At 37.7% G+C, this 24,430-nt stretch overlaps 1 protein-coding gene across 2 annotated transcripts in view; it reads right to left on the reverse strand.

Annotated features, from left to right (window-relative positions):
• Positions 1 to 24,430, reverse strand: part of DOK7 (docking protein 7) — a 119,746-nt gene that overhangs the window by 52,819 nt on the left and 42,497 nt on the right. For both annotated transcript variants that reach the window (XM_031943772.1, XM_031943773.1), the window contains exons 5-6: positions 16,075 to 16,194; positions 2,320 to 2,427 (exon numbers count right to left, since the gene is read on the reverse strand). In XM_031943772.1, the coding sequence (XP_031799632.1) occupies positions 2,320 to 2,427; positions 16,075 to 16,194 (228 nt within the window). The remainder of the gene's footprint in view (positions 1 to 2,319; positions 2,428 to 16,074; positions 16,195 to 24,430) is intronic.

Genomic DNA, 24,430 nt, shown 5'->3' on the forward strand with positions numbered 1-24,430 from the left:
AAATATATGTTAAATCTAATATATGTATACATATTTATACAATAATCTTGCTGCACAGGAAAAATCAGAAAAGGAAAAAAATGAGAAAGAAAACAAAATACAAGGAAATAACAACAAAAAAGAGTGAAAATAATATGTTGTGGTCCACACTTGGTTCTCACAGTCCTCTCTTGGGTGCAGATGGCTCTCTTCATCACAAGATCATTGGAATTGCCCTGAATCATCTCATTGTTGAAGAGAGCCAGGTCCAAAAGAATTGATCATCATATAATCTTGTTGTCATGTATAATGATCCCCTGGTTCTGCTCATTTCACTTAGCATCACTCCATGTAAGTCTCTCCAGGCTCTCTAAAATCATCCTGCTGATCGTTTCTTAAAGAACAATAATGTTCTATAAAATTCATATACCATAACTTATTCAGCCATTCTCCAACTGATGAGCATCCACTCAGTTTCCAGTTTCTTGTCACTACAATGCCACAAGTATTTTTGCACATGGGGGCCCCTTTCCTTAAAGGATTCCTTCCTTTAAAATCTCTTTGGGTATAAGTCCAGTAGAAACACTACTGGATCAAAGGGTATGGACAGTTTGATAATTTTTTGAGCATAATTCCAGATTGCTCTCCAGAATGGCTGGATCCGTTCACAATTCCACCAACAATGTATTAGTGTCCCAGTTTTCCCACATCCCTTCCAACATTCATCATTATCTTTTCCTGTTATCTTAGCCAATCTGAGAGGTATATAGTGTATCTCAGAGTTGTCTTAATTTGCATTTCTCTGATCAATAGTGATTTAGAGCACCTTTTCACATGACTAGAAATGGTTTTAATTTCTTCATCTGAAAATTGTTTTGGGACACAAAGTGGTTAGACTTACAAAAATGAATGTTGAAAACTATCTTTGTATATATTTGAAAAATAAAATAGTATTTAAATTTTTTAAATTCACTGATCTAAAGAAAACTAAATCCCTTTTTAAAAAATTTGGTTTCTTTCACCAACTGATAAATGGTCAAAGGATGTGAATAGCCAGTTAGTTCTCAAAGGAGGTAATCTAAGTTATTTGTATTCATATAAAAATGCTACAAATCACTAATAATTAGAGAAATATAAACTGAGGTGACTTTGAGATTTTATTTCATACCATCAGATTGGCAAAGTTGACCCAAAAAAGGAAAATTACAAAGTTTGGTGGGACCATGGGAAAAGAGTCATGCTGACATGTTCATGGAGCTTAGGAATTGTTAAAGTATTCTGGAAAGCGATTTGTAATTGTAACTATGCCCCAAACATTACAAACTGCATATCCTTTGACTCAGCAATATGTCACAAGGCCTATACTTCAAAGAGGTGAAAGGAAGAAGAAAATGTCTTATGTCTACAAAAATTATAAATAAGATATTTTCAGAGAAACCTGCAAAGACTTGCGTAGACTGGTGCAGATGAAGTGAGCAGAACCAAAAGAACAACTTATCTTATAACAACACTGTAAAAATGAAAACTTTTGAAAAAATTACAAATATGACTCCAGAGAACTAATGATAAAAAATGCTACACACCTGAAAGAGAAGTTATGGATTATTATGTTAAATGATATACATACAGATTTGGTTTTGGATAATGTGATCATTTGTTTTACTTGATTATGCATATTTGCCATAAAGATCTTGGTTTTATTTTCCTACTCCCTCGCCCTAAGGAATGGATGGGGAAGGGAGAGTGAGAAAAAAAAAAGCTTCATAATTGAAAATTTTTAATATTTAAAAGAACAATTAATAATAATCTGGCTTGGAAGACCTGACCCACTGATGATATCCAGTATGATGGAGGAGAGAAAGAACAAAGTTTGGATTAAAGAGAAGCCCCCATTTGAATCAATGGATTCAATCAACTTCACTTCAGAATCTAATTTATAAACTATAATAATCTTTGCTTTCCTTACTTTATAGGGATATGATGTGGAAAGCCCACTGTAAATTATATATCTCTATAGCATAGAACTGTAAGTAATTATTATTTTAACCCTCCCTACCATTTTGAACCATAGTAGAACAGATCACAGAGATCAGAGATCACTGACATGAATAGCACCCTAAAGCATTGTTGTTGTTTTTCCTATAATTCACATAGAATAAATCTAGCTGTATCACAGGGACATAGTCATCAAGAAGTTCTGGAAAAACACTCTCCAGTTCCTGTTAATGTGAAGAAACTACCTCATAGAAAAGGAAAATGCTTTTCCTCTGTTCCCCCTAACTCAACCCCTTCTTGGGGTCAGGGAGTGAAAGCTGCCTATGGATTTTAATGGCTTCTCACCTCCACTTCCTGGACGACTTGAATGTGAAAGAAGACTGAGTCTCTTCTCTAACTGTAGAGCTTCATGAGCCACTCTCTCTTCCATGGATGATGGGTTTGGATTTGGATCTAAAGTACAAAAGGGAGAAGGATGGGATATAATGATTAACCACAACAAAATAACACATTTCTCCTCTCCACTCCCTGAAATAAAACACCTTAGCTATTCCCCCCTCTATCTTTTCTAGTACAATCATATGAAAAGTTAAGACTTGTGAGGGAGCTCATTCTCTAGAATAGGATGAAATGGCCAGTTGAATTTATTTAGGCTATTTTCAGTAGTAGGTTTTGATATTCCATCATTGGTGACAGGCAAATCTGGACAATTTGGGTCACAACCCTCATTGTCCCCTCATAAACTGAGTTTTCCTTTGTCTCAGTGGCCAGAATTAATGTTAAAGAAAGCCCCAAAGGTACCAGATAATTATGACACCTTCTGCTTCATTCTGCTGATATAAGTGGGTAAGAAGACAGAAAGGTTATCCAATTGGATGTTGGCTAAAAAGAAACTGTCTAAAAATACTTGAACTCATATTTCCACAGATCTCTACTAATGGATTATTATTAGTGCCAGAAAATAATGATTAAGGTAAGAATGTTGTTGTTCAATTGTTTTTTACTCATATCTGAATCATGACCCCACGTGGGACTTTCTTGTCGAGGAAAGTGGTTTGGCATTTTCTTCTCCATTTATTTTACAGATGAGGAAACTAAGGCAAACAGTGTTAAAAGACTTGCCCAAAGTCACACAGCTTGCAAGTATCTGACACCAGATTTGAACTCAGGAAAATTAGTTTTTCTGACTCCAGACGTCCTTAAGATAAATTTTAATTTCTTTCAATTTCAACAAAGATTTATTAATTATTATATGTCATCCAAGATGGTATATTAAACACAAGGAATACAAAGATGAAAAATGGTCTTCAGGAACATATAATCCAATGGGGTTATTTTTATTGTACATACAATTAGGTATGATACAGGTTAAAACGAGCTTTGCTTTGGGGATAGAATTCAGAGTGGAGAAAGGCAGAATGAAATCTAATAAACTACTTTGGACAGCAGGAGATGCTAGATAATCAAATTCTTGCATATCTAGTGCACTATTCCATCATCCCTTGTCTCAACAACAGAGGCATTAAATTCAGTGCAGTAGCAGATAGTCAGAAAGATCACAAATGAAACATTGTCTACAATGCATCACATTTTTATTTATTTTGTTAAACATTTTATAGTTACATTTTAATCTGGTTCTAAGTTTCCTCAGCTGGGTGGGTGTTTGTCACCTGCTCTCAACATAACTGAAATCAAGAGATACAAGCTAGCATTTTCTCAAGCTTTCAAAATGGTTAGACTAACAAATGTCAGAGTTACTGTATCATAGTGAATACCCAAAAAATAACAACAGCATTAATAACAATAATAACTAATTTATATGCTACCTTCAGATTTGCTTGTAACTTTCTCCCTAACAGCCCAAATCCCCGGACTCCAAATCAAGAAACAAACAATAAAGAAACAAAGAGAGGAAAGAAGAAAGAAAGGAAAGGAGGGAGGGAGGGAAGAGAGGGAGGAAGAAAAGAAAGAAGGGAGGGAGGAAGGGAGAAAGGAAGGGAGGGAAGAAAAGAAAGAAAGGAAGGAGGCAGGGAGAATAGGGAGGGAGGGAGGGAAGGAAGGAAGGATGTGATACTGAAGCTAGTTCTATCACTATTCCTTTGGTCACTTTAATTTCTGACTTCGTAGTGAAAAGAATTTCAAGAACCCATTAGAAACCCTGGTTTCAAAAAGAACCACAGTTTCAGTCATTTCAATCATTTTTTACTCTGACACCATTTTGGAATTTTCTTGGCAAAGATACTGAAATGGTTTGCTATTTCCTTCTCTAGCTCATTTCATAGATGAGGAACTGAGGCAAACAGGATTAAGTGACTTGTTCAGGGTCACACAGCTAGTGAATGCCTGAAGCTAGATTTGAACTCATGAAGTCTTCCTAATTCCAAACCAAGAGCTCTATCCACTGTATCACCTAGGTACAGCAAGAAACCTTAGAGATTATCTAATCAGAAGAACATAGCTCTATATCTGGCAGAGTCTATCTAGTCTAATCCTTTCATTTTATATTTAGGAAAGTGAGGTATAAGGAAATTAAGTCATCTGCTCACAGTTCAGTCTGTCTATCTGTCTCCTTTCCTCCTTCCTCTCTACTCTCTTTTTTTCTCTCTCATCTCCTCTCCTTTCCTTCCTCTTCTTCTTCCTCTGTCTCCTCTTTGTTTCTGTCTCTTTGCCTCTCTGTGTGTCTGTCTGTTTGTCTGTCTGTCTGTCTGTCTCTCTCTCTCTCTCTCTCTCACACACACACACACACACACACACTAACAAAAATTAAATTTGAACCTGCATCATCTGACTTGTAAAGTAGCACTCTCACTTCTCACTGCCTCTTCCAGATAAGTTCACTTCCTACTTTGGATACTTGCTAGCTGCATTATTATAGATCACTTAGCTTCTCCAAAAATAAATCTCCTTAACTGCCAACTGGGGATACTTATCCTGTGAGGAAAGGGCTTTGCAAACCTGAAAGTGCTATAGGAAGGAGACCTGGTATTAGGAGATAGATAGAACAAGAATCTTCAGTTCTGTTTTCTTTTTCAGATGACAGGGTAATTTCCTTGCCAAGGTCAAATAGCTGAATACCAGCAAAATTAGCAATGGAATCCAGTTTCCTTCCTATCCCAAGATGCTGCCCCATCTTTAAAGGCCTCCAGAGCTGCTTTCTAGAACACCTAAAAATGTCTCTGCCACAGCAGCAAGTTACTGTTGGTCAATCTTTGTAGACTTTGTGGATTATAAATACTTCAAAGCTTCAGATTAATATCATGCTTCAACCAGATGTTGGTGGCAATCTGGAGGGTACTTCAATAGGATTACTGTCAACAATTTAAAAATGCCTGGAATCCCTAGCAGCTGTTGTACCAATGGCTATCCTTCCTTTTAACTGTAAGCCTCCTCTCTTCCCCAAATTACACAAGGAATGGATCAGTGCAGCAGAAGGCCAAGCTGTCTCAGAAACAGTCAATCTCTATTCTCTAAAAAGAGACAGCAGCATTTCCAAGGTACCATTGAGTTTTCTCTACAGAGTAAACAACCTGAGAATCCCAGAGCTCCCTAGGCCTTCAGCAGGCAAATGATTCAAACTGGCTAAAAGAACTCTAACCAGTAGTCAGTTCATGCTCTGCTGATCTCTAGCCAGTGCTAGCAATGAGAAGCTCATTACCTTTCAAAGAAGCTCAGTCCCATTTTTAGATCACATTTTTAGGAAGTTTTTCTCTCACTGAGCTAAACTCCTACCACACATACCTTCTATCCACTGTTTCTACTTTGGCCCTCAGGAGCAGAATATGAAATTTTAAAACTGTGTAGAATCTGAAAGTATATTGATAAAAATTTTAAAATGTAGACTCCCAGACATGTGAAAATTGTTGTTCCTCAAGATTTTTATTATTGTACTTCCCAGAAAAATAATCATGTTACTTAACTAATTAATTGTTTACATGAGGGGCTTCTAACGAAGAAAACTGGGTCTAAATTCTAGCTCTGCCAGTTATAAGCTATATGACTATATACTTGCAAGTCACTTACTCTCTCCCAGTTCCTCATTTATACAAGAGGGTTAATATCACCAACTTCTTAAATACAGGTTTTGTTCAGTCGTTTTTCAGTCATATCCAACTCCTTGAGACTACATAAGGGGTTTTCTTTGCAAAAATACTGGAATGGTTTATCATTTCTTTCTTCAGCTCATTTTACAGATGAAGAAACTAAGGCAAAGTTAAGTGACCTGCCAAGGTCAGATCTGAACTCAGGAAGATGAGTTTTTCTGACTCCAGATATGAAATTCTATCTACTGGGCGACCTAGCTGCCTCATAAAATATCCTACCCACTTCTCAAAATTGTTATGAAATTCAAATGGGAAAAAAGAATTGGTAACTATAAAGTGCCGTATGCTAATAACTGCAGCTCACATTTGTATCATGCTTCACATACAGCTTTTTTTTTTTACAGTACTTTGGGGTAGATATGCAAAAAGTTATCCATATTTTAAAGAGAAGAAACTAAAGAGAAGAAATCTCAGAGAAGCAAGAGTGAATGGGTCATACAGTTAATAATAAGGGTTGGAGCCAGGAGAAGATGCACTATTATACTTGGAATCTTCTGTTTGGGAGCTAAAAATCAGAAGCATTTCCTTTAAAGACTTAGACATCTTTGTCTTTTGAAGTTTTAAAATATCTCTTCTTTTATTTTCTTTTGTTCCTTCCTTTTGGGTAGTCAATCCAAGCAAACTCCTCAGAGATTTGAAGAGGGCAAGATGAATTCCATGATGCATTATGAAAGTTAATTTGTTCCAGATGAAGGAAAGGAAGGAAAGAATCTTAGATAGCACTAAGAAAATACAAAGTCTTTAGCTTAGTCTTTAAAGGCTTTCCACAATCTAGCTTCAACTCCCCTTGAATTTTTTACCAGAAGATCTGCTGAGTATTTTAGATTCCAGCCAAACTTGGCTGGTCCCTTATGATACTGTCTTCTTCCTCTCATCATCATATATATTCATTGCTGGGTAAAAACATGCCCCTTTTCAATTCTGCCCTCTGAAATTCTTCCCTTCCTCCAGAGCCCAGCTAAAATGCCATCTCCTCTATGAAGCCTTCCCTTACTCACTTAGTTAAAAGTCATCTTCCCCCTCTTCAATCTTAAAGCACTTTGAACATTACTGTCCCCTTGGCACATATTCTTTGCATTCATGCACATAATCCCAAACTTAGCATGATCTAGTGAGAAAAGAACTAGATTCAAATCTCTACCTTGCCCTGTGCCACCTGTGGAATTTTGGTTAAATCATGGAACCACTCTAGATCTCTGCTTCCTCAGCCTTAAAATGAGCAGATAGATATTTATAAGCTATAAGTCAATGATCCCCTTGAGGAAGAGAAAGAACTTTATGCATCTTTTATGTATTCCCATCTCTGGCTTGCCCATAATAAGTGCTTAATAAATGGTCATTGAATTTATTGGCATTAATTATGTGAGCTATCTGAACAATATCTTACAGAAACAGACAAGTCTCTTCCTTGGGCTGATAATAGATTTCCCAAGCACCATCTGTGCATGTATGTAGATAAGATGAATGATCCAATACAACTCATTTAAAGAGAGAAGTAGCTAGATAACACAGTAAATGAAATTCAGAGTCTAAAATCAAGAAGCTCTTATTTCAAATCTGACCTCAAATACTCATTAGCTATGTGACCCTAGAAGAGGTGTACCTGCTCTCTGTCTCAGTTTCTTCATCTATAAAATGGGAATAATAAAAGCTTCCCAGGAGCAACTAGATGGCATTAATGGAGTTAAGAATAAGTTCAAATCTCAGACACTTACTAGCTGTGTGCCCCTGGACAAGTCATCTAACTCTATTTGCCTCAGTTGCCTCATCTATAAAATGAGTGGGAGAAGGAAACAACCAATCACTCCACTATCTTTGCCAAGAAAACCTTAGACTGAGTCATAAAAAGTCACTTGATGGAAACTCCTCAACAACACTTCCCAGGACTATTATGAGGACATAATGAAATAATATCTGCTGTTCTGCAAACTTTAAAACACTATGGGCTTCTATGTACCAAGCAACCTGCCAACAAGTAATTTCACCTACTAGGTCTCTGAGTCCTGAGTACTAATGTATTATTAGCTGCATATTCAGCACTGAATACTGAGCACTATTAGTTCTCTGAAATCCTAACTAACCTTCTCTGAATTTGGACTAACTGTACCTGATAAAGAATAGAATCCCAGGATGACAGAATTTAAAGCCTTACCTTACACAGGCAATATAGGAACAGAACCAGGATTCACACTATGTTCTCCGGCTCTAAATCGAGTGTTTTTTCCATATATCATATTGAATCTTAATAGAGTTTAATAGCTGGACAAGTTAGGCAGCCTGGGTATCCCATCACCCAATTTTCATTTTTTTTACAGTATATATTGCATAAATTTAATTTAATCTCAGCAGGATAACATTCTAATTAAAGGGGATTTCTTTTTTTTAATTTTTTAATAACTTTTTATTGACAGAACCCATGCCAGGGTAATTTTTTACAACATTATCCCTTGCACTCGCTTCTGTTCCGATTTTTCCCCTTCGTCCCTCCATCCCCTCCCCCAGATGGCAAGCAGTCCTATACATGTTAAATAGGATACACCAAACTTCATTTTTGATTAATAATTACAGCAACTTCCATTGCTATGGTGCTTGAAGGACTACAAAGTACTTTCCTCACCACCACTCTAAAAACTAATACAAGAATCATGCACATTTTATGGGTGAGAAAACTAAAGTTAAAAAATTTTATGTGACTAATCATATGACTAGGCTAGGCCAGGGCTAGAACCCACACTCTCTCAACCACTTTACTACTGTCTCATCTGAAGCCTGCAACTCACCAGTGGAATCCCAAGTTTAGAATCTAAGACAGTAGCCTGAAGACAAGCAGATGACAAAATATGAAATCTCTGAATGAAATAAGGATACTGAAATGTAGAGCTAACAAATGCAGGATTAAATTAAGTAAGTAAGAAATAAGTAGAAATTAAATTAAGTAAAAATGAGTCCAATGGAGCATGACCATTTCCAAGATTCACTCAGATGTATATATGTACAGTAATCTGTGTATGACATCCCAGATTTGATCTTTTACCAAGAACTCTCATTAGCAAAGGTATGGAAGACAATTCATTCCTTGAAAGGGCTTTTAGTCAATACTTCAGGCCATGTATAGTAGTCTCAGTGGCAACTCAGCGTTTGTGCTTGGCTCTATATTACTCTATATTACTATATGTCAGAGCATGGGGGGGGGGGGGGAATTGTGACCTCTGGGAAATCCAGAGAAAAGATTAAACAGCCATAGGACAATCTGGGTCACATTTCCCAAATACCCTTTTGGCAGAGGGATATAAATTCTGTCCTTGCCCAAACCCTTTTACAAAGCAAGCCTTTCTTCATCAGAAGAAATGCCTTTGGGTAAAATCAAAACAAAGACTCCTCTGGCCCAGTGACCTTACTTAAACCCAATGAGCCTTTGCCTGTAAAAGGCTTTTGCCTCTTAACAGGCCTCTCCCCAGGCCTCTCCAGCTACACAGACCTCCCTTCTTCAAAGACCTACAGAGCTTTCTGGCTATAGCATCATCTGATAAGTAATCATCATCAGATATTGTCTTGTAATAGATCTTTTCTGCTGTCAAGAAAAGTTATTTAAATTAAGTGCAAAGTTAAATAATTTAACCTTTTAGCTATTTAACATCTGGAAATTTTAACTATTTAATTTTTCCCCGAGTTCATTTAACTTTTTAAAATTTAACTGTTCATCTTTTCCCTGGCTCATTTAAATAACTTTTAAAAATTAACTATTTAACTTTTTTTGTATTTATCCCCAACCCTCCAACTAGAATAAAAAAAAAATTTAGAATTGGTTAGATCTCTATCAATCATCCAGTCCAGTCCTCTCTACAAATCCCTGAGTGGTCATCCAACTAACAAATGAAAACCTTCAGAGATGGGGTACTCCCTGCTCCCCAGTGACATTCAGCTTCCTAGTAACTCTACATAATCACAGATTCACCGAATCTCAGCACAGAAAAGGACTTCAGAAGTCATGTAATGGGTACCCAACAGAAACAGCTGAAATACTTGAAGACCTCTGAGTGGCAAAGAACCCACTGCATTTAGGATAGCTCTGAGTCAAAATCTAACATGAGCGCTCTCTTCAAATAGCTGATCATATTACCTCCTAAGTCTTTTCTTCAACTAGCTAAAAAAAATCTCTATTTCCTTTATCAGTTCCTTGTATGGAATGGGCTGTAGTGTTGGTTGCCCTCCCCCGGATATACTTTAGGTGATTAATGTCCTTCCTAAGATACAGAACTCAAGACTGATATGGTCTGACAAAAATAAAGGATGGAGGAACTATATCCCTAAGGACATTAAATTCCTTGACATGCAGATTAGTATCCAAATTATCCAAATGGTTCTAAAAAATGTAAGGAGGCATAAGACCACTGAAAAAGCTAGTTTAAAAATTCCATTTCTGTTGCAGTCTACAAATTCGCTTCCATTTTCTTAGCTCTTAAAAGCTTATGCAGTGTTTTCTTGTTGATGACTTTATTAAGAAGGTAATATAAGTATTGGTTGGATTTTGCTCATTAGAAATGAGGCATAGAAAATTTAGATAATTTCTCTAGGACTCACAACAGCCAAGTTTTGAACCCAGGTCTCTATTGACTATAAGGTGATCAGATTTTTTTTCTTTTGCATTACATTAAGGTGTTTTTGTCTTTGTCACCTATTTTTAAATGACCTTTCTTTCACCTTCACTTGTCAGACTGGGATGCAAAAGCAAGCCCTTAAACATAGCAGATACATGGATAAATAAATGCTTACTGAATTGAGCCACGACTGTGACAAACTCACAAACCAGCAGCAGGGGGAGCCAACGCCCTTCCTTACAAAAAGTATCACATCACACTAGTGGCAAATCCAACTGGAGGATCACAAAGTTGATGGATGGGAGAGACGCTACTTCCCCTGGGAGGATACGGAATCTAGGATTCTGGGATGTGAGTCCTGGAATGACATCTTCCTATGTGGCAGAAACAGTCTGTACCTGCCATCAAGAGATCTGGGTATTAATGCTGGCTCCAAAACCTAGTAGCAATTTATCACCCTTCATTGGTCTGAATGTCCTCATCTATAAAACAGGACAACAAGATCTTTGCAAACTTAAAAGTACTTTAGAAAGTTTCTTTAGTAAAACAAACTAAAAGTATTTTTAGGGAAAAAAGTAGTTTGCTAAGTGAAATGAGCAGAACCAGGAGATCATTATATACTTCAACAACGATACTGTACAAAGATGTATTCTGATGGAAATGGATTTCTTTGACAAAGAGAAGATCTAACTCAGTTTCAATTGATCAATGATGGACAGAAGCAGCTACACCCAAAGAAAGAACACTGGGAAATGAATGTAAACTGTTTGCATTTTTGTTTTTCTTCCTGGATTATTTCTACCTTCTGAATCCAATTCTCCCTGTGCAACAAAAGAACTGTTTGATTCTCACACATATATTGTATCTAGGATATACTGCGACATATTCAACATATACAGAACTGCTTGCCATCTAGGGGAGGGGGTGGAGGGAGGGAGGGGAAAAATCGGAACAGAAGTGAGTGCAAGGGATAATGTTGTAAAAAATTTCCCTGGCATGGGTTATGTCAATAAAAAGTTATTATAATAAAAAAAAGAAAGATTAAATAAAAGAAAGAAAAAAGTAGTTTTTAATAGCTGCTTTTAAATAACCCTTAGAGATCATTTAATCTAGTCTTTTACCTTACTATTTTTATTCCCATTTTCCTTTATTTTAATTTTCTTTATTCCCAGACAACATTTTTTAATATTGTTTTTTAAGAAAATATAAAACTCCCTTCCCTCTTTTTCCATCTATGAATTCTCATCCATCTTTTCCACTATCCTTTTTAAAAATGTAGCTGTGGTGTCTGAAACCTCACCTGTTATGATTAAGAGCTGAGTACCAGGGATGACTGGCAAGAACCCTATCTCACCTGATTAGATTTGGTGCTCTGTTCATTGCTAATATAGAAATACTCCTCCACCCTCATGTGAGGTTCCTGTGGCTAAGTATAACAAAATACAGGAACAAATGGTCAGATAAGGTCCAATTGGTTCCCAGTCTGAGTATCTGAGGTCTCCCACCTTCTCCCTCTGAGTCTGTGATGGTTGCATTTGGCTGATGGCTCTCTGGAGTGGGCAGGCAGAAGCTCATGTGACATTTCTGTGCTCATCTGGATATTTGTGTGTGGTCCATATGTGTATGATACTCTGAAGTTATGACAAAGAGCACATCAAAGAATCTTGTTGTAATAGCATGTCCCACATGGCAAAAGAAAAGAGGACTTCAAAGTCCCAGCATCCTGTGGCCTATAAACTCCCTTGTTTAGAACACAAAGCTAATGCAATGAAGCCAAGGTCAAAGATTAAAGTGCTTATAAGTTGGCTAGCAAAGCTCTCACCCACAGCCATTATATGGCTTCAAGGGAGTGGGAGAAAAGACAATTCACAGCACATGTCTTAATGACAGGGAGTGGACAGCATCCCTTTACAAAGGACAACACCAGTTTCTCATATACAATATGCTCACACAGGGTTGTTTCTGGCAATTGTTTTGACTCAAGCCATCTGGATTGATGGAGCTAAGGAACAGAACAAATATTCATCCTGAGGCACAACCAAGACTGATGCAAATTGGACCAACAAAGGATTTTGGCCACATGTGAACCCACCTCATGTATATTTATTAATTTCATTTCTTAAGCCTCTACCAAGCCTAGTTTAAATGTCATCTCCTGAATGAAGGCTTCTACAATTCTCCCAATGGGATGTGAACTCTGCCTCCTCTCGGCTCCTGCAGCATGGTACCTGTACTTCTAATGCACTCATCTCATTCTATATTGTTTCCTGGTTTTATGTGTATCCAACCACTACTGGATATTGGATATTGACTTGGAATTGAGACTTGGGTTCAAATCCTGTCAGACATCTATTAATCATGTGCCTATGGATAAGCCATTTAATCTCTCTACCCCTCATCAGTAAAATGTGGATAATTACAGAACCTACCTTCACAGAGCCATCCCAAGGAACAAATGAGACTAGGTACATGAAGCCTTTTTCAAATCTCAAAGTTCTATAAAATTTTAGGTTATCACTAATGCATTATTATCAGACCACAAAAGTTCTAAAATATAGGCACCAGCTCTTGAGACAGCAAGAGGTAATAGGATTTGGAATAAAAAGCCCTGATTTCAAGTCCTACGTTAACTCACCACTTATTAACTCTGTGATCCTAGAAAAGTCCCTTAAACTCTGAGTCTTAATGTCCTAATTTATCATATGGAGGGACTTACCTCATAGGATCTTTGTGAGAAAATTGCCTTATAAATTTTAAGTGCCATATAAATCACAGCTATTATTATTATTCATATTTACATAATATTAATAATTCACTTTCAAAGGTAGGAGAGGAATTTTAGTAGACTATAAAAAATCATAATAAATTAACAACATCCTATGGCAGCCAAACAAGAATATAAAATCTTAGGCTACATTAATAAAGGCAAAATATTCAGAACAAGAAAAATAAATATCTCTTTCAAGGTCAGACATGATGTGATATACTCTATGAAGTTCTGATGGTCATGTTGTAGGAAGATTCTAGTTAAAATTTAGCTTCGGATACTTACTAGCTGTGGATCCCTAGGCAAGTTACCAAATCTCAACTTACCTCATCTGCAAGATGAGGATAATAATAGCACCTCTCTTCCAAGATTGTTGTAAAGACAAAATAAGATAGTTTTTGTAAAGTGCTTTGCAAACCTTAAAGCATGATACAAAAGCTCTCGTTACTATTTTCATGAACATGCAGAAGAGAGCAACCAGATCAGTGAAAAGAGACTGTGCCATACAGGTATTAGTTAAAGGAACTAGGAATATTTAATCTAGAGAAGAAAAGATGTAGGGAGAGACATGACAGCTGTTTTCAAGTATCTAAAATGTTTCCCTGTGGAAGAGAAAAGATTTATTCTGCTAAGATAAAGAGGACAGACCTAAGCCATAAGTAGAAGTTACAAATAGGCAAATATCAATTCCATATAGAAAAAAAATCATTTTAATTGAAGTAGCCCAAAATTGGGACAAGTTGTTTTAGCTAGTTATAAAGTCATAGATTTAGAGATGATAGAGAACTCTGACGTTTAAATCTATCTGAATTAACATCCTTTGTACATACAGGGAAACTGAGGTCAAAAGTTGTGACTTGCCTCAAGACACAAAAATAAGAAAAGGTATGGCCAGAACTCAGACCCAATTCCTACAGATCTTCTCTGACTACATTCTTTGAGCAGCTTTAGTCATTTTGGGGAAGGTTATATAAAGGAACTTTTTCTCCAGGTGAGGTTGGACAAGCTGACCTCGGAGCTCCTTTTCCATTCTGAGATTCTGTAATTCCATGATTATCTAAGATATTTATGTGAGTCCCTAAAAAATTCTTTACATCTATATAGTTCTCGTTTTTAACTATGGCCACTAGAGAAACTGACTCTAAGAACCTCTACAGGACTCAGGAGAGCTCAGAGCTCTATACATGAGCTCTTCAAATTTCAGTACTTGAAACTCAAGGCCAGCTTTTCAAAAGGCAGCCAATCCTACATTAGATTTTATGTTCTAATTAGCAAAGGGACTTAGAGGACATTTCCTCTCACTTTACAGAGGAAGAAACTTCAAGGTTGAAAGAAGAAAAATCATTTGTCTGAGGTCGCACAAGAAGTTAACTGCTGGGAGAAAAACCCATTCTTCTAATTCCCAATTCTGTGTTCTGCCCAGTAGTAATACCTAAGGCAGCTGCCTGTCAAGTGTGGTTTACAAAAGAGTTTAGAGAGAGATTTTATCTCTCTAAATCCTACCAGCTCCCTGAACACCTCAGTTAATTTTGGTCCAAGATCTATACAAACCCTTGGAATAGCAGCTCTTAACCACAGCTTAATGGAAAGCCATATGATTTGGCACAGCCATCAAAAGGCAACGCCCTAAAGCATTATTTTCAAAAGCTCCAAATATACAGATTTTCCCCGGATGTTCCAAAGTCTCATCTTTCAGGCTGCCTACTCCTCCCCAGCAAGGATTGCTCAGAAGCACTAATGTATGACATTACTTCTTCTCTTCAACTGCAAGGAACATGAGTCTTTGGAAACCATAAATATACTCATGTCTATTTCTCCTGCTGCATCCACAACAAAGTCTGGGTAGTTTTTATTTTTGAATAAGCAGGAGGACTGTTTCCCCAAAATAGAACACTTTTAAGGAAATAGTATACTGTGGTGAAAAAAAAATTATTGAACCAGAAGCCAGACTACCCTAGTACAAAATCTCCCTTTATTTCTTCTGTCACCTTAAGCAAGTTAATTCATTTTTTATCTGAACCTGTTTCCTCACCTATAACAAAAAAAGAGATTCTAGGGTCCATTCCAGTTCTGATCCTCCAGGCCTAAGGTTCCTTTCAGATTTAAATCATAGGTGGATAGGAATATAAACAGAATTTAGAGCTAGAAAAGCACCTTAGAAATCATTTTCCAAAAGAAACTGAGACCCAGAGGAATAAAGTAACTCGCAAGCCCAGCTCAACCATTTGCTAGCTTTGTGACTTTCAGCAAGTCGGTCTTTCTTTATAAAATCCTCAGTTTCCCTCTCTGCCAAATGGGACAATAACAGTGAAAGTGAGGGAATATAAGTGAAAACACTGTGTGACAACAAAGTGCTAGATAGTCATAGCTGGTATCAATGAGTGACCTAGTTAGGATAAACACAAGAGAGACCAGTCATGATTGCAACAGGAGTGTGAATGAACTGAGGGGACAGGGAGGGAGAAAAACTAGGTGCCCAAGACTGATAAATCTGGACTGTGGTGACATTTTAGAGTGAAAACTACCCCATATCCCAGGGTGTGGTGTCTGCAACCTGTCATTCCAAGTGGAGCCACAAGCACTCGTCTGGGCAGGCACCAAGACCAAGGGGTCACTCTACACGTCTTATATTAACCTGGGAGAACGGGACGCAGGCCAAAGGGGCCTTTCGTGGGGGAGATGCCCCGGACGATACAGTCGAAAAGAAAGCTGATCTGCTCCCCTTCTGCACAAGAAAGGAAAAATACACCAGCCCCTGGAAAAGAAGAAAAAAAAAGGACATTATCAATCCAGGCTCTTGTTTTGACAACTGGGCAAAGCGTTTTTTTTAAAAAAATACAACTACAGACTTGGTGTCCTGAAGAATGTGGACTGCTCGGCACCAGAGGAAATCAGTGTGATTTGCGAGCCAAGAATAAAATGACCCAATCTAACCCCAGCACACACCAAGAAGGAGAAGCAAAGGCAGATTCTATACTTAGTTAATCACTTCTCTAGTCCAAATAAACCTCAGGAGGGAGAGTCATGCAAATGAACTGAAAGAAATTAGAGCAGCTTTAAAAATGAGCCCCATAATGGAGCTGCTGGATTTTTATGTTCTCACTGTTACATGGATCCTGCTTTTCTCCAGGATCCCTGGCATTTCCCATCTCGGTTGATCCAAATGATGTTTTCTGATGGGAAAGAAAAAACTATCCTGGAATGGCTGAAAACCAAAACCTTTTTGTCTTTGACATGACATGTCTAAAAAATTAGAGAGTAAACCTTTAATTGGTGATGGCAACATGGATAGAAAATTGCAGTTGCATCAAAAATTTTGGAGCACATTCTGTTCTCTCAGAGACCTGGTTTCTAGCAAAACAATGTGTATGATTATGGCTAAGTTCCTTCACCATTCTGGGTTTCAAGTTCCTTGTTGTAAAGTGGGAACTGGGCTGTGTGAACATTAAAGACCCCCTTAGTTTTTAATTTCTAGGGTATATTTGCATAATTAGATCCAGCTCTCAAGCTTTTAATCCCAATAATTATAGGTTTATAATTTAAAACCTATGAAGTAGTTTCTTGAGAGTCACTTTTTTCTATCAATCAGTCAATAATCAATCAAATATTTTAAAGCACCTGCTAAATGCCCTATCACTGTGCTACACAATGCACAAAAAGAGATACAAAAAGAGACAAAGGACAATTCCTGCCCTCAAAGAGTTCACAACCTAATTCTACTTTATCAATTTTATTCTGGTTCCCTCATAACAAACAAAGTCCCAATAAGAATCAAGACTCACTAAGAAAGTCAAAAGAGAGACAGAATCAAAATGATGGCATGAAAGGCAAAAAAGCATGGTGCTATAGAGAACTAGCAATATTCATGCATCCATTATTTCTGGAACAATTACTATGATACTGAGTAAAGTTCTGAGATTGAACCTAAGGAAGATTGTTTACATAAGCTACGGTCCTGGGTCTCTTTGAGGAGGATAAGACATGGACACAAACAGTAATTACTGAGTCAAGCACATGATCAGTGTCACAAGAGAACAAAGAAAGAGCAATAGGAAGCCAGAGAAATGACAGTATAGAGTAGCCCATGAGCTGGGCTTTCAAAAACAGAAAGGTAAAGGAGCAGGAGGGAAAATGAGCATCTACAACCAGGGAAGAGCATAAGCATAGTCAAAGGGGGAAAGCACAGAGAACTATAACAAAAAATTATACTAATGAGGGCATTACAGAAGAAAAGCTAAGCATGAGATGAGATTTTGGGAGCTCAGGAAAAGAGCCAAAAGGGGGTATATGAAACAGTCTATAAAGGACAAGTGGGAATCCAATAGGCAAAATTGAGAATGAGGGCATCAGAGACATGGGGAAAAGAGTAAAGAAAGGCAAGGAGGGGGAATATTTAGGGAAAGGAAGAGGAACATCATGGAGAGAGGTAATTCTGAGTGAAGGTTAACTGGGACCCAGACTATGCTGTTAATATTTTATACATGACTCTCAAAGGAAAAAAAAAGTTCATATGACACACTTTAATTTGCCTTATTAACATTTCCCCATCATTTTCTTTATCAATTATTGTTTATCGCAACAATTAACAAAACAACAAATAAAGCCCTGATCTGTAGGACTGACTGATTTCCCAGGTGTAAATACACAAAACAAAAATTTAACAACTGACGTTCATAAGATGGTTCAAATTGGAACCAGCACATCTCTGACTGGGGCAGTCAATCAACTAGCATTTATTAAGTACCTACTATCATCATGCATTGTGTTAAGCTCTTAGGTTACAAAAAAAGGAAAAAGATGGTTCCTGCTCTCAGGGATTTTATAGTCTCACAGAGGAGATAATATACAAACAAGTTATATATGCAAGATATATACATAGGTATATATATCTTGTTTGCATTTAATGTACATATAAAGATAAATCAAATGGTGTATGTATATATATATATATATATATATATATATACACATACACACACACATATATATATGGATAAACTGGAGATAATCAGCAGAGGGGAGGCAGAAAATTAATTAGAATTAAAATGGATTGGAAAATTCTTCTTGCAGAAAATGGGAGTATATCAGATAGATGAAAGGATGAAGAAAGCTTAGAGTGTGTTCTTGGGAACAAAGAAAACTTCATTTTGAATAAAGAAGAGAGCATCCCAATACATCAAGAGCCTATAATCTTGGCAATATAGGTAGGTACTCCTTCTATTGACAGATTGCAATTTACTAAATTACTAAGACTGGTCCTCAGACAACAAGCATAAGGTCATAATTGGGCCTCTACTTAAAACCTTTCCAAATTGGTAGAAAGCTCTCAAGAATATATATAGCTATCAAAAATTTAGAATCACATCTTCACTATGATGTAAGACTTACAGAGGAAAATATAAAGAGATCTTTAATGTCAAGCACATGGAAGAAATTAACACAAAATAAGGCAGGCTAGGTTGGATGCTACCAGATTGTAGAAGGTTTTGAAGAGAGTAAGACATTCTTAAATTATTTGGAGGTTATGGCCCCCTTTGGCAGTCTGATAAATCCCATGAACCATTTTTTCAAAATAATGTTTTTTAAATATATATAAAATAAAATACACATAATTACAAAGGAAAACAATTATATTAAAAAGTAGTATGTTTTTATAAGTTCATAGACTCCAAATTAAGAATCCTTTCTCTACAAACAATAGGAAACCACGAATATTTTTCAGCAAAAAAGTGATAATGATTATTTATGGACAGAGAATGTTATTCTCACAGTGGTAAGAAGGTTGAATTGGGAATGGGAGGCATAAAGAAGGAGGTAGAAAGAAAGGAGGAGGCCATTTCAATTGTCTAGGCAGGCAGGTAAGAATACCTATAGTAGAGTGATGGCAATTAAAAAAGAGAAGAGGGGATGGGGTCAAGAAGTGAAACAGGTAGAACTGATAAGTCTCTGAAGTTTACTAGGCAGACATGAATGATAAGAGAGACCCCCCCCCAACCAATGTCAGTGGGTTTCAAACTTTATCAGGGTACCAATTACTTTATTGGGCAGAAGACATCAAAACTGAACATTCACCTTTCCTCTCTACCATCCTTCACTGGGATGGGATGAAAGAGAAACAGAAATGTTTTGGATATAGTGCCAATGCGGTCATGTTTGTTTCTTATTAAATAACATAAATGAGCAATACATACTTTATTTTAATTTCAAGAATCCACAATTCTCCTGTCCAATAAAGATCTCAGCCTCTCAGTACCACCTCAGTGTATGAGTTCATGAATTGCCATGGCTCAAAAAGAAAAAAAAATATCATCCCTGATGAATTTATCTTCCGGTGATGAGTTTCCTGATCTGCAGACAAAAGTCATACTCCATCAATTGGACTGTTCCTGAAGTCTTTCCAACTTGGTAAAATCCAGCAAGGCTTGTGTTCTGCTGGTATGAGAACCCAGGGTCACCATCATAGCAATATGAACTTTTGGGAGACTTAAGGGAAGGAAATTAACAATTTGCAACAGCAAATGGTTTTCTAAAATCTCTTCCAGCCCTAAAATTCCACATTCTGGACAATCTTACCACTTGTCTAACACTCCACTTTTAGGTGAGGGAGGTTGTTAATGGATTGAAGGGGCCAGATAATTCTGAGAAGTGAAGCACTGACCTTCCAAGGATGATTCTACAGTTGAGGAATGAAGCCAGAGTGTCTAAGGAAAAGGGGGGAGGAAAGAGGAGTTGGGGGAAAAGAAGGAGGTGTATTATTTTCTTCTTGCAGATGGTATTCATTCAATAAATATGGACTTTTTTTCTAGTACTCCTAATCTCTAGCTCTCCCACTCTAAAGCTATTCTTCTCCTCAGTAGCAGATGTTCCCAAATAACTAGATTCATCTAAAATCTATGATTCCTACCACACAATCTTACACTTGATTATCCACTCTCTCATGTCATTGACTAATTTCATGGAAGTTAGTCCTGTCTCCCTATCAAGTATGTAAATACCTTAGGGAAAATAATCACATCTTTTTCAATTCAGCATTTATTAAGCCCCAAAATGAATTCAAGGCTCCCACTGGGAAAAGATAAAAATTACCCAATCCCTCTTCTCAAGGAACTCACAATCAAATGTTCAATTCAATCCATGTTTCTAACACTGCTTACCTACCTGATGTGGGATTAGTTATACCCTGAGCCTGAGGATCAAAATGTAAGCTATTGTTGTCCCATGCCTGTTATTGAATTCTTAATGAGTACTTACTATGAGCAAGGCATTGAATTAATCACCATAAGCAAGTTTCTCTGCTGTTCCCTAGTGTTCAATCACCCTGAAAAGAAATCCCTACTGTGACACAGAACAAGCCCATTTGCTTTGAGCAAAGTATTATCAAGCTCACTTTACACATGGAGAAAATGAGGTACAAAGACATAAAGAAATGGGTAGCTAATACAGACTTTCTGACTCCATGACCATGGAGTATCTCACCCTACAACAATATTGCCATCTTTTCTGGCTTCAGCTCAAAAGCAAATTAATTTGAGGCATATTGGGGCTCATCTGGATTGAAAGAAAAGGCAAAAAGACGTCACAGTGTCCAGGATATGAGACATGGAGTTGAAGATCTGGATTCAAATCTTTACTCACACACTTAACTAGCTATGCAATGCAAGACAAGTCACACAGTCTCTTCCTTATAAGAAAATCAATTTCCTCAGCAGCAAAAATGGAGATTAACAGTATCTACTATTGTTGTGAAGATCAAATGAGATAGATCAGCCAGTGGCACCATCATGCACAGAGTGCCAATCCTGAGTCTGGAAGCCTCATCTTCCTTATGACCTTAGACACTAACTAGTGTGTGACACTGGACAAATCACTTAGTCCTGTTTACCTCAGTTTCCTCATCTGCAAAATGAACTACAGAAAGAAGTGGAAAACTATTCCTGTACCTTTGGAAAGAAAACCCCAAGTAGTTTCACAAAGCCACAACTAAAAAGAATGAACAACAAAATGCTTTGCAAATCCTAACATGCTAAATACATGCTAGCTATTATATTATTATTGAGATATTTATTATATTTGAGATATATTGATAATATATATTGAGATATATAATTTTGTAGCTCAATAACAATCATAATATAATAGATAGCATCTAGCATTTATATAGCACATTAAGATTTTACTTACTGTCCCCCTCATAAAAACTCTGAACTCTGAAATTGTGTTAAGTCTGAAACCCTCTACTCCATCCCCAGCACAAAGAACTGATCTTTATGTTAAGATCACAGCATCATAAATATTACTTCTGTAAAGGACATCAGAGGCTCGATGATTTCTAAAGTCTTTTTCATCTCCTTAATTCTGTGATTTGCTGACTTGATTCCAAAGATGTCTGAGTTATCTTTCTTATACTATCAACACCCTGACATCTTTTTCATGTCATCAAGACATGCTTAGGCCAGGAAACAAGGCCTTAAGACTATCATCAGAAAATAATAAACCCAGCCCTCTGGCCTGTTCAGCCAAGAGAATTAACCAAGACCATGGGATGTATGTATGAGGTCAGTGTGTTCTCAGTACTCTGGAGGTCCCACAATGAGAAATATATAGGCCCTGAAGGGACGGTCATTCACAAGGGACTCCCTAATAATGTGCAGCAATATAAATAAAGTATAAACTCCCCATCTTTGTATCCCCTCCAATTTCTAACACAGGAATCTATGCATGGTAAGTGTTCAATAAATATTTTTGTTCATCATCAGGAATAAAGCTATAATGATTGCACAATAAATCACATTTTTATAGCACTTTTTAAAGTTTCCAATACATTTCCCCTTCACAACTCTAAAAAGTAAGTACAGAAATAAAAGTATCACCCTTCCCTTCCTTTTTACAAAATAGAAAAGGCTCAGAGATACCTGGTTCACAAAGTTGTTACACAAAGTGACAATACCACCCACTCATCCCTTTTTAGAGAGGAGGAAAGTGAAACTCTTCACACAGGTTCACAAAACTGTCACATATGCAGGTGCTCTGTTTCCAAGACCAGAATTCTTTCCAATGTACCGTGTGAAAAGTAGAGAAAAGAGAGCTGGGGGTGACAAAACATGGATTCTAGTTTAGACTCTCTCATTTACTGGCTGTGTGAACACGTTGCTTCCATTTTCTGAACCTGGATTTCTTCATTTGTAAAATGTGCTTGCTAACACTCATATTCCCTACCTTCTATGAAATAAAGTCTCACCTTTGTTTGTATAATACATATGAGTTAAAGATAGGTGGAGTGTCAATCAAGGTAATGAAATATTTTTAAAAGCTCGATCCCCCAGGGCCCAAAGTGACTCAGAAAAATCGAATGACCAACAACCACATGATTGTGAGAAATAAAATACACGTACTGCCCTCTTTCCCTCCTCCCCCCATACACACACACACACACACACACACACACACACACACACTCCCTACTCTGCAGCAACAGTTAATGAAATAACACCAAGCTCACTCCCAAAGCCTGAGCAATGAATGGGGAGCACAGAGCTGGCTGGCTCACATTCTGCTGACATTAGGAAGGCCACGAGCACAAATGGCCCGGTTTCTCTTCCAATGTGGCACCGTCACTGCCCAGGAATTCTCTGATAGAATTACACTGGCTGCACATCTTGCCCAAAGAAAGGAAAAGTAAAAAGGACATTGTGGGCGTTGGCTCCTCAGCAAGGGTGGGGAAGTCGGGTTGGAGCCCAATTGGAACATCAATCTCCCAGTCACGCTCTGACCTTTGTGGACCTGTCGCCATGGAAGTGAGCCAGATGCTTTGTAAGAATGGACTGGATCCCAACCAGATCCCCATAAAGGAGCCATTTAGTAAAATGTCTAATCCACTCAGAACATTGCTTGGGGGGCAAAGGTGGGTAAGGATATGAATGTAGCCAGTAAGAACCACCATGAAGGTTTTAAAGAATAAATTAAGGGCAGGACTTTAGGAATCATAGAATCTCAAGGCTGAAAAGGATCTTAAAAAGCATCTAGTCCAATCAGTCCTCGACATCCCCAAAAAGTAATCATTTAGCTATTTTCTAAAGAGTAGCTTTAGGGGGTTGGAGATTCCTCCAGTTCCTGAAGTGTCCCAGTCAACTTTCAGAGAGTTCCACTTGTTGAGTTTGATGGCAATATCTGCCTTTCTGCACTTTCTGTAAACTATTCCTCATTCTGCCTCCAAGGCTAAATCCTTCTTCCATAGAATGCCCTTCAAATACTTGAAAGCACAGACCCTACTTCACATCCTCATGCCCCAGATCTTCCAAAGCCAAACATTTCCAGTTCACTGGTACAAGAAATTTTATTGATTTAGTTGTCCTCCAATGCCTAACCTTGGCAGAGAGGTGACCCAGGGTTCTGACCCTGAGCTTTGTCATGGAATACAAATGTTGGCAGCTTCTACCCCTTTGGAAAGCTTGTGAATACAGCCCTGGCAATGGCCTAAATGTCTGTCATGTCAGGGTCAGCCTCACTAAATGCGGAAATGCTCTCTCACCAAAAAGCCGGACGGCAGGAGATGCTTAATTTTTTTTTAGACACAACAACTTATTAAATTGTCCGAGTCACAGAGGGGCTGTGATCAGCGTCAGGGGATAGAGTGACCATCCCAATGAAATCACAAGTTAATGAAGTAAGGGACTTTACATAGCATCAAATCCAATTGAGGTCCTCTAAAGGGACGTGGTCTGCCCAAGGTCACTCAACAAATAAATGTTGGGGTTGGGTCCAGAACACAAATCTCCCGAACCTCCCCCTCCAGCAACACCCACCACCGTGGAAGCTTAAGAAAGGCTCTGCCTCAATGAGGTTCTTGTTCTGATAGGAATTAGTGTGGCAGTTCAGGGCTGGAGAGGGGCTGACATCACAGGCATTTGGGAGCAAGGATATATGTGGCATGCGGTACTGTAACGCCAACACAGCTGCTTACTCACGCCGAAATCCTCCCCCTCCAGCCTGCT

This window comes from Sarcophilus harrisii, chromosome 6 (assembly GCF_902635505.1).
Source record: "Sarcophilus harrisii chromosome 6, mSarHar1.11, whole genome shotgun sequence".
Classification (NCBI taxonomy): Eukaryota; Metazoa; Chordata; class Mammalia; order Dasyuromorphia; family Dasyuridae; genus Sarcophilus; species Sarcophilus harrisii.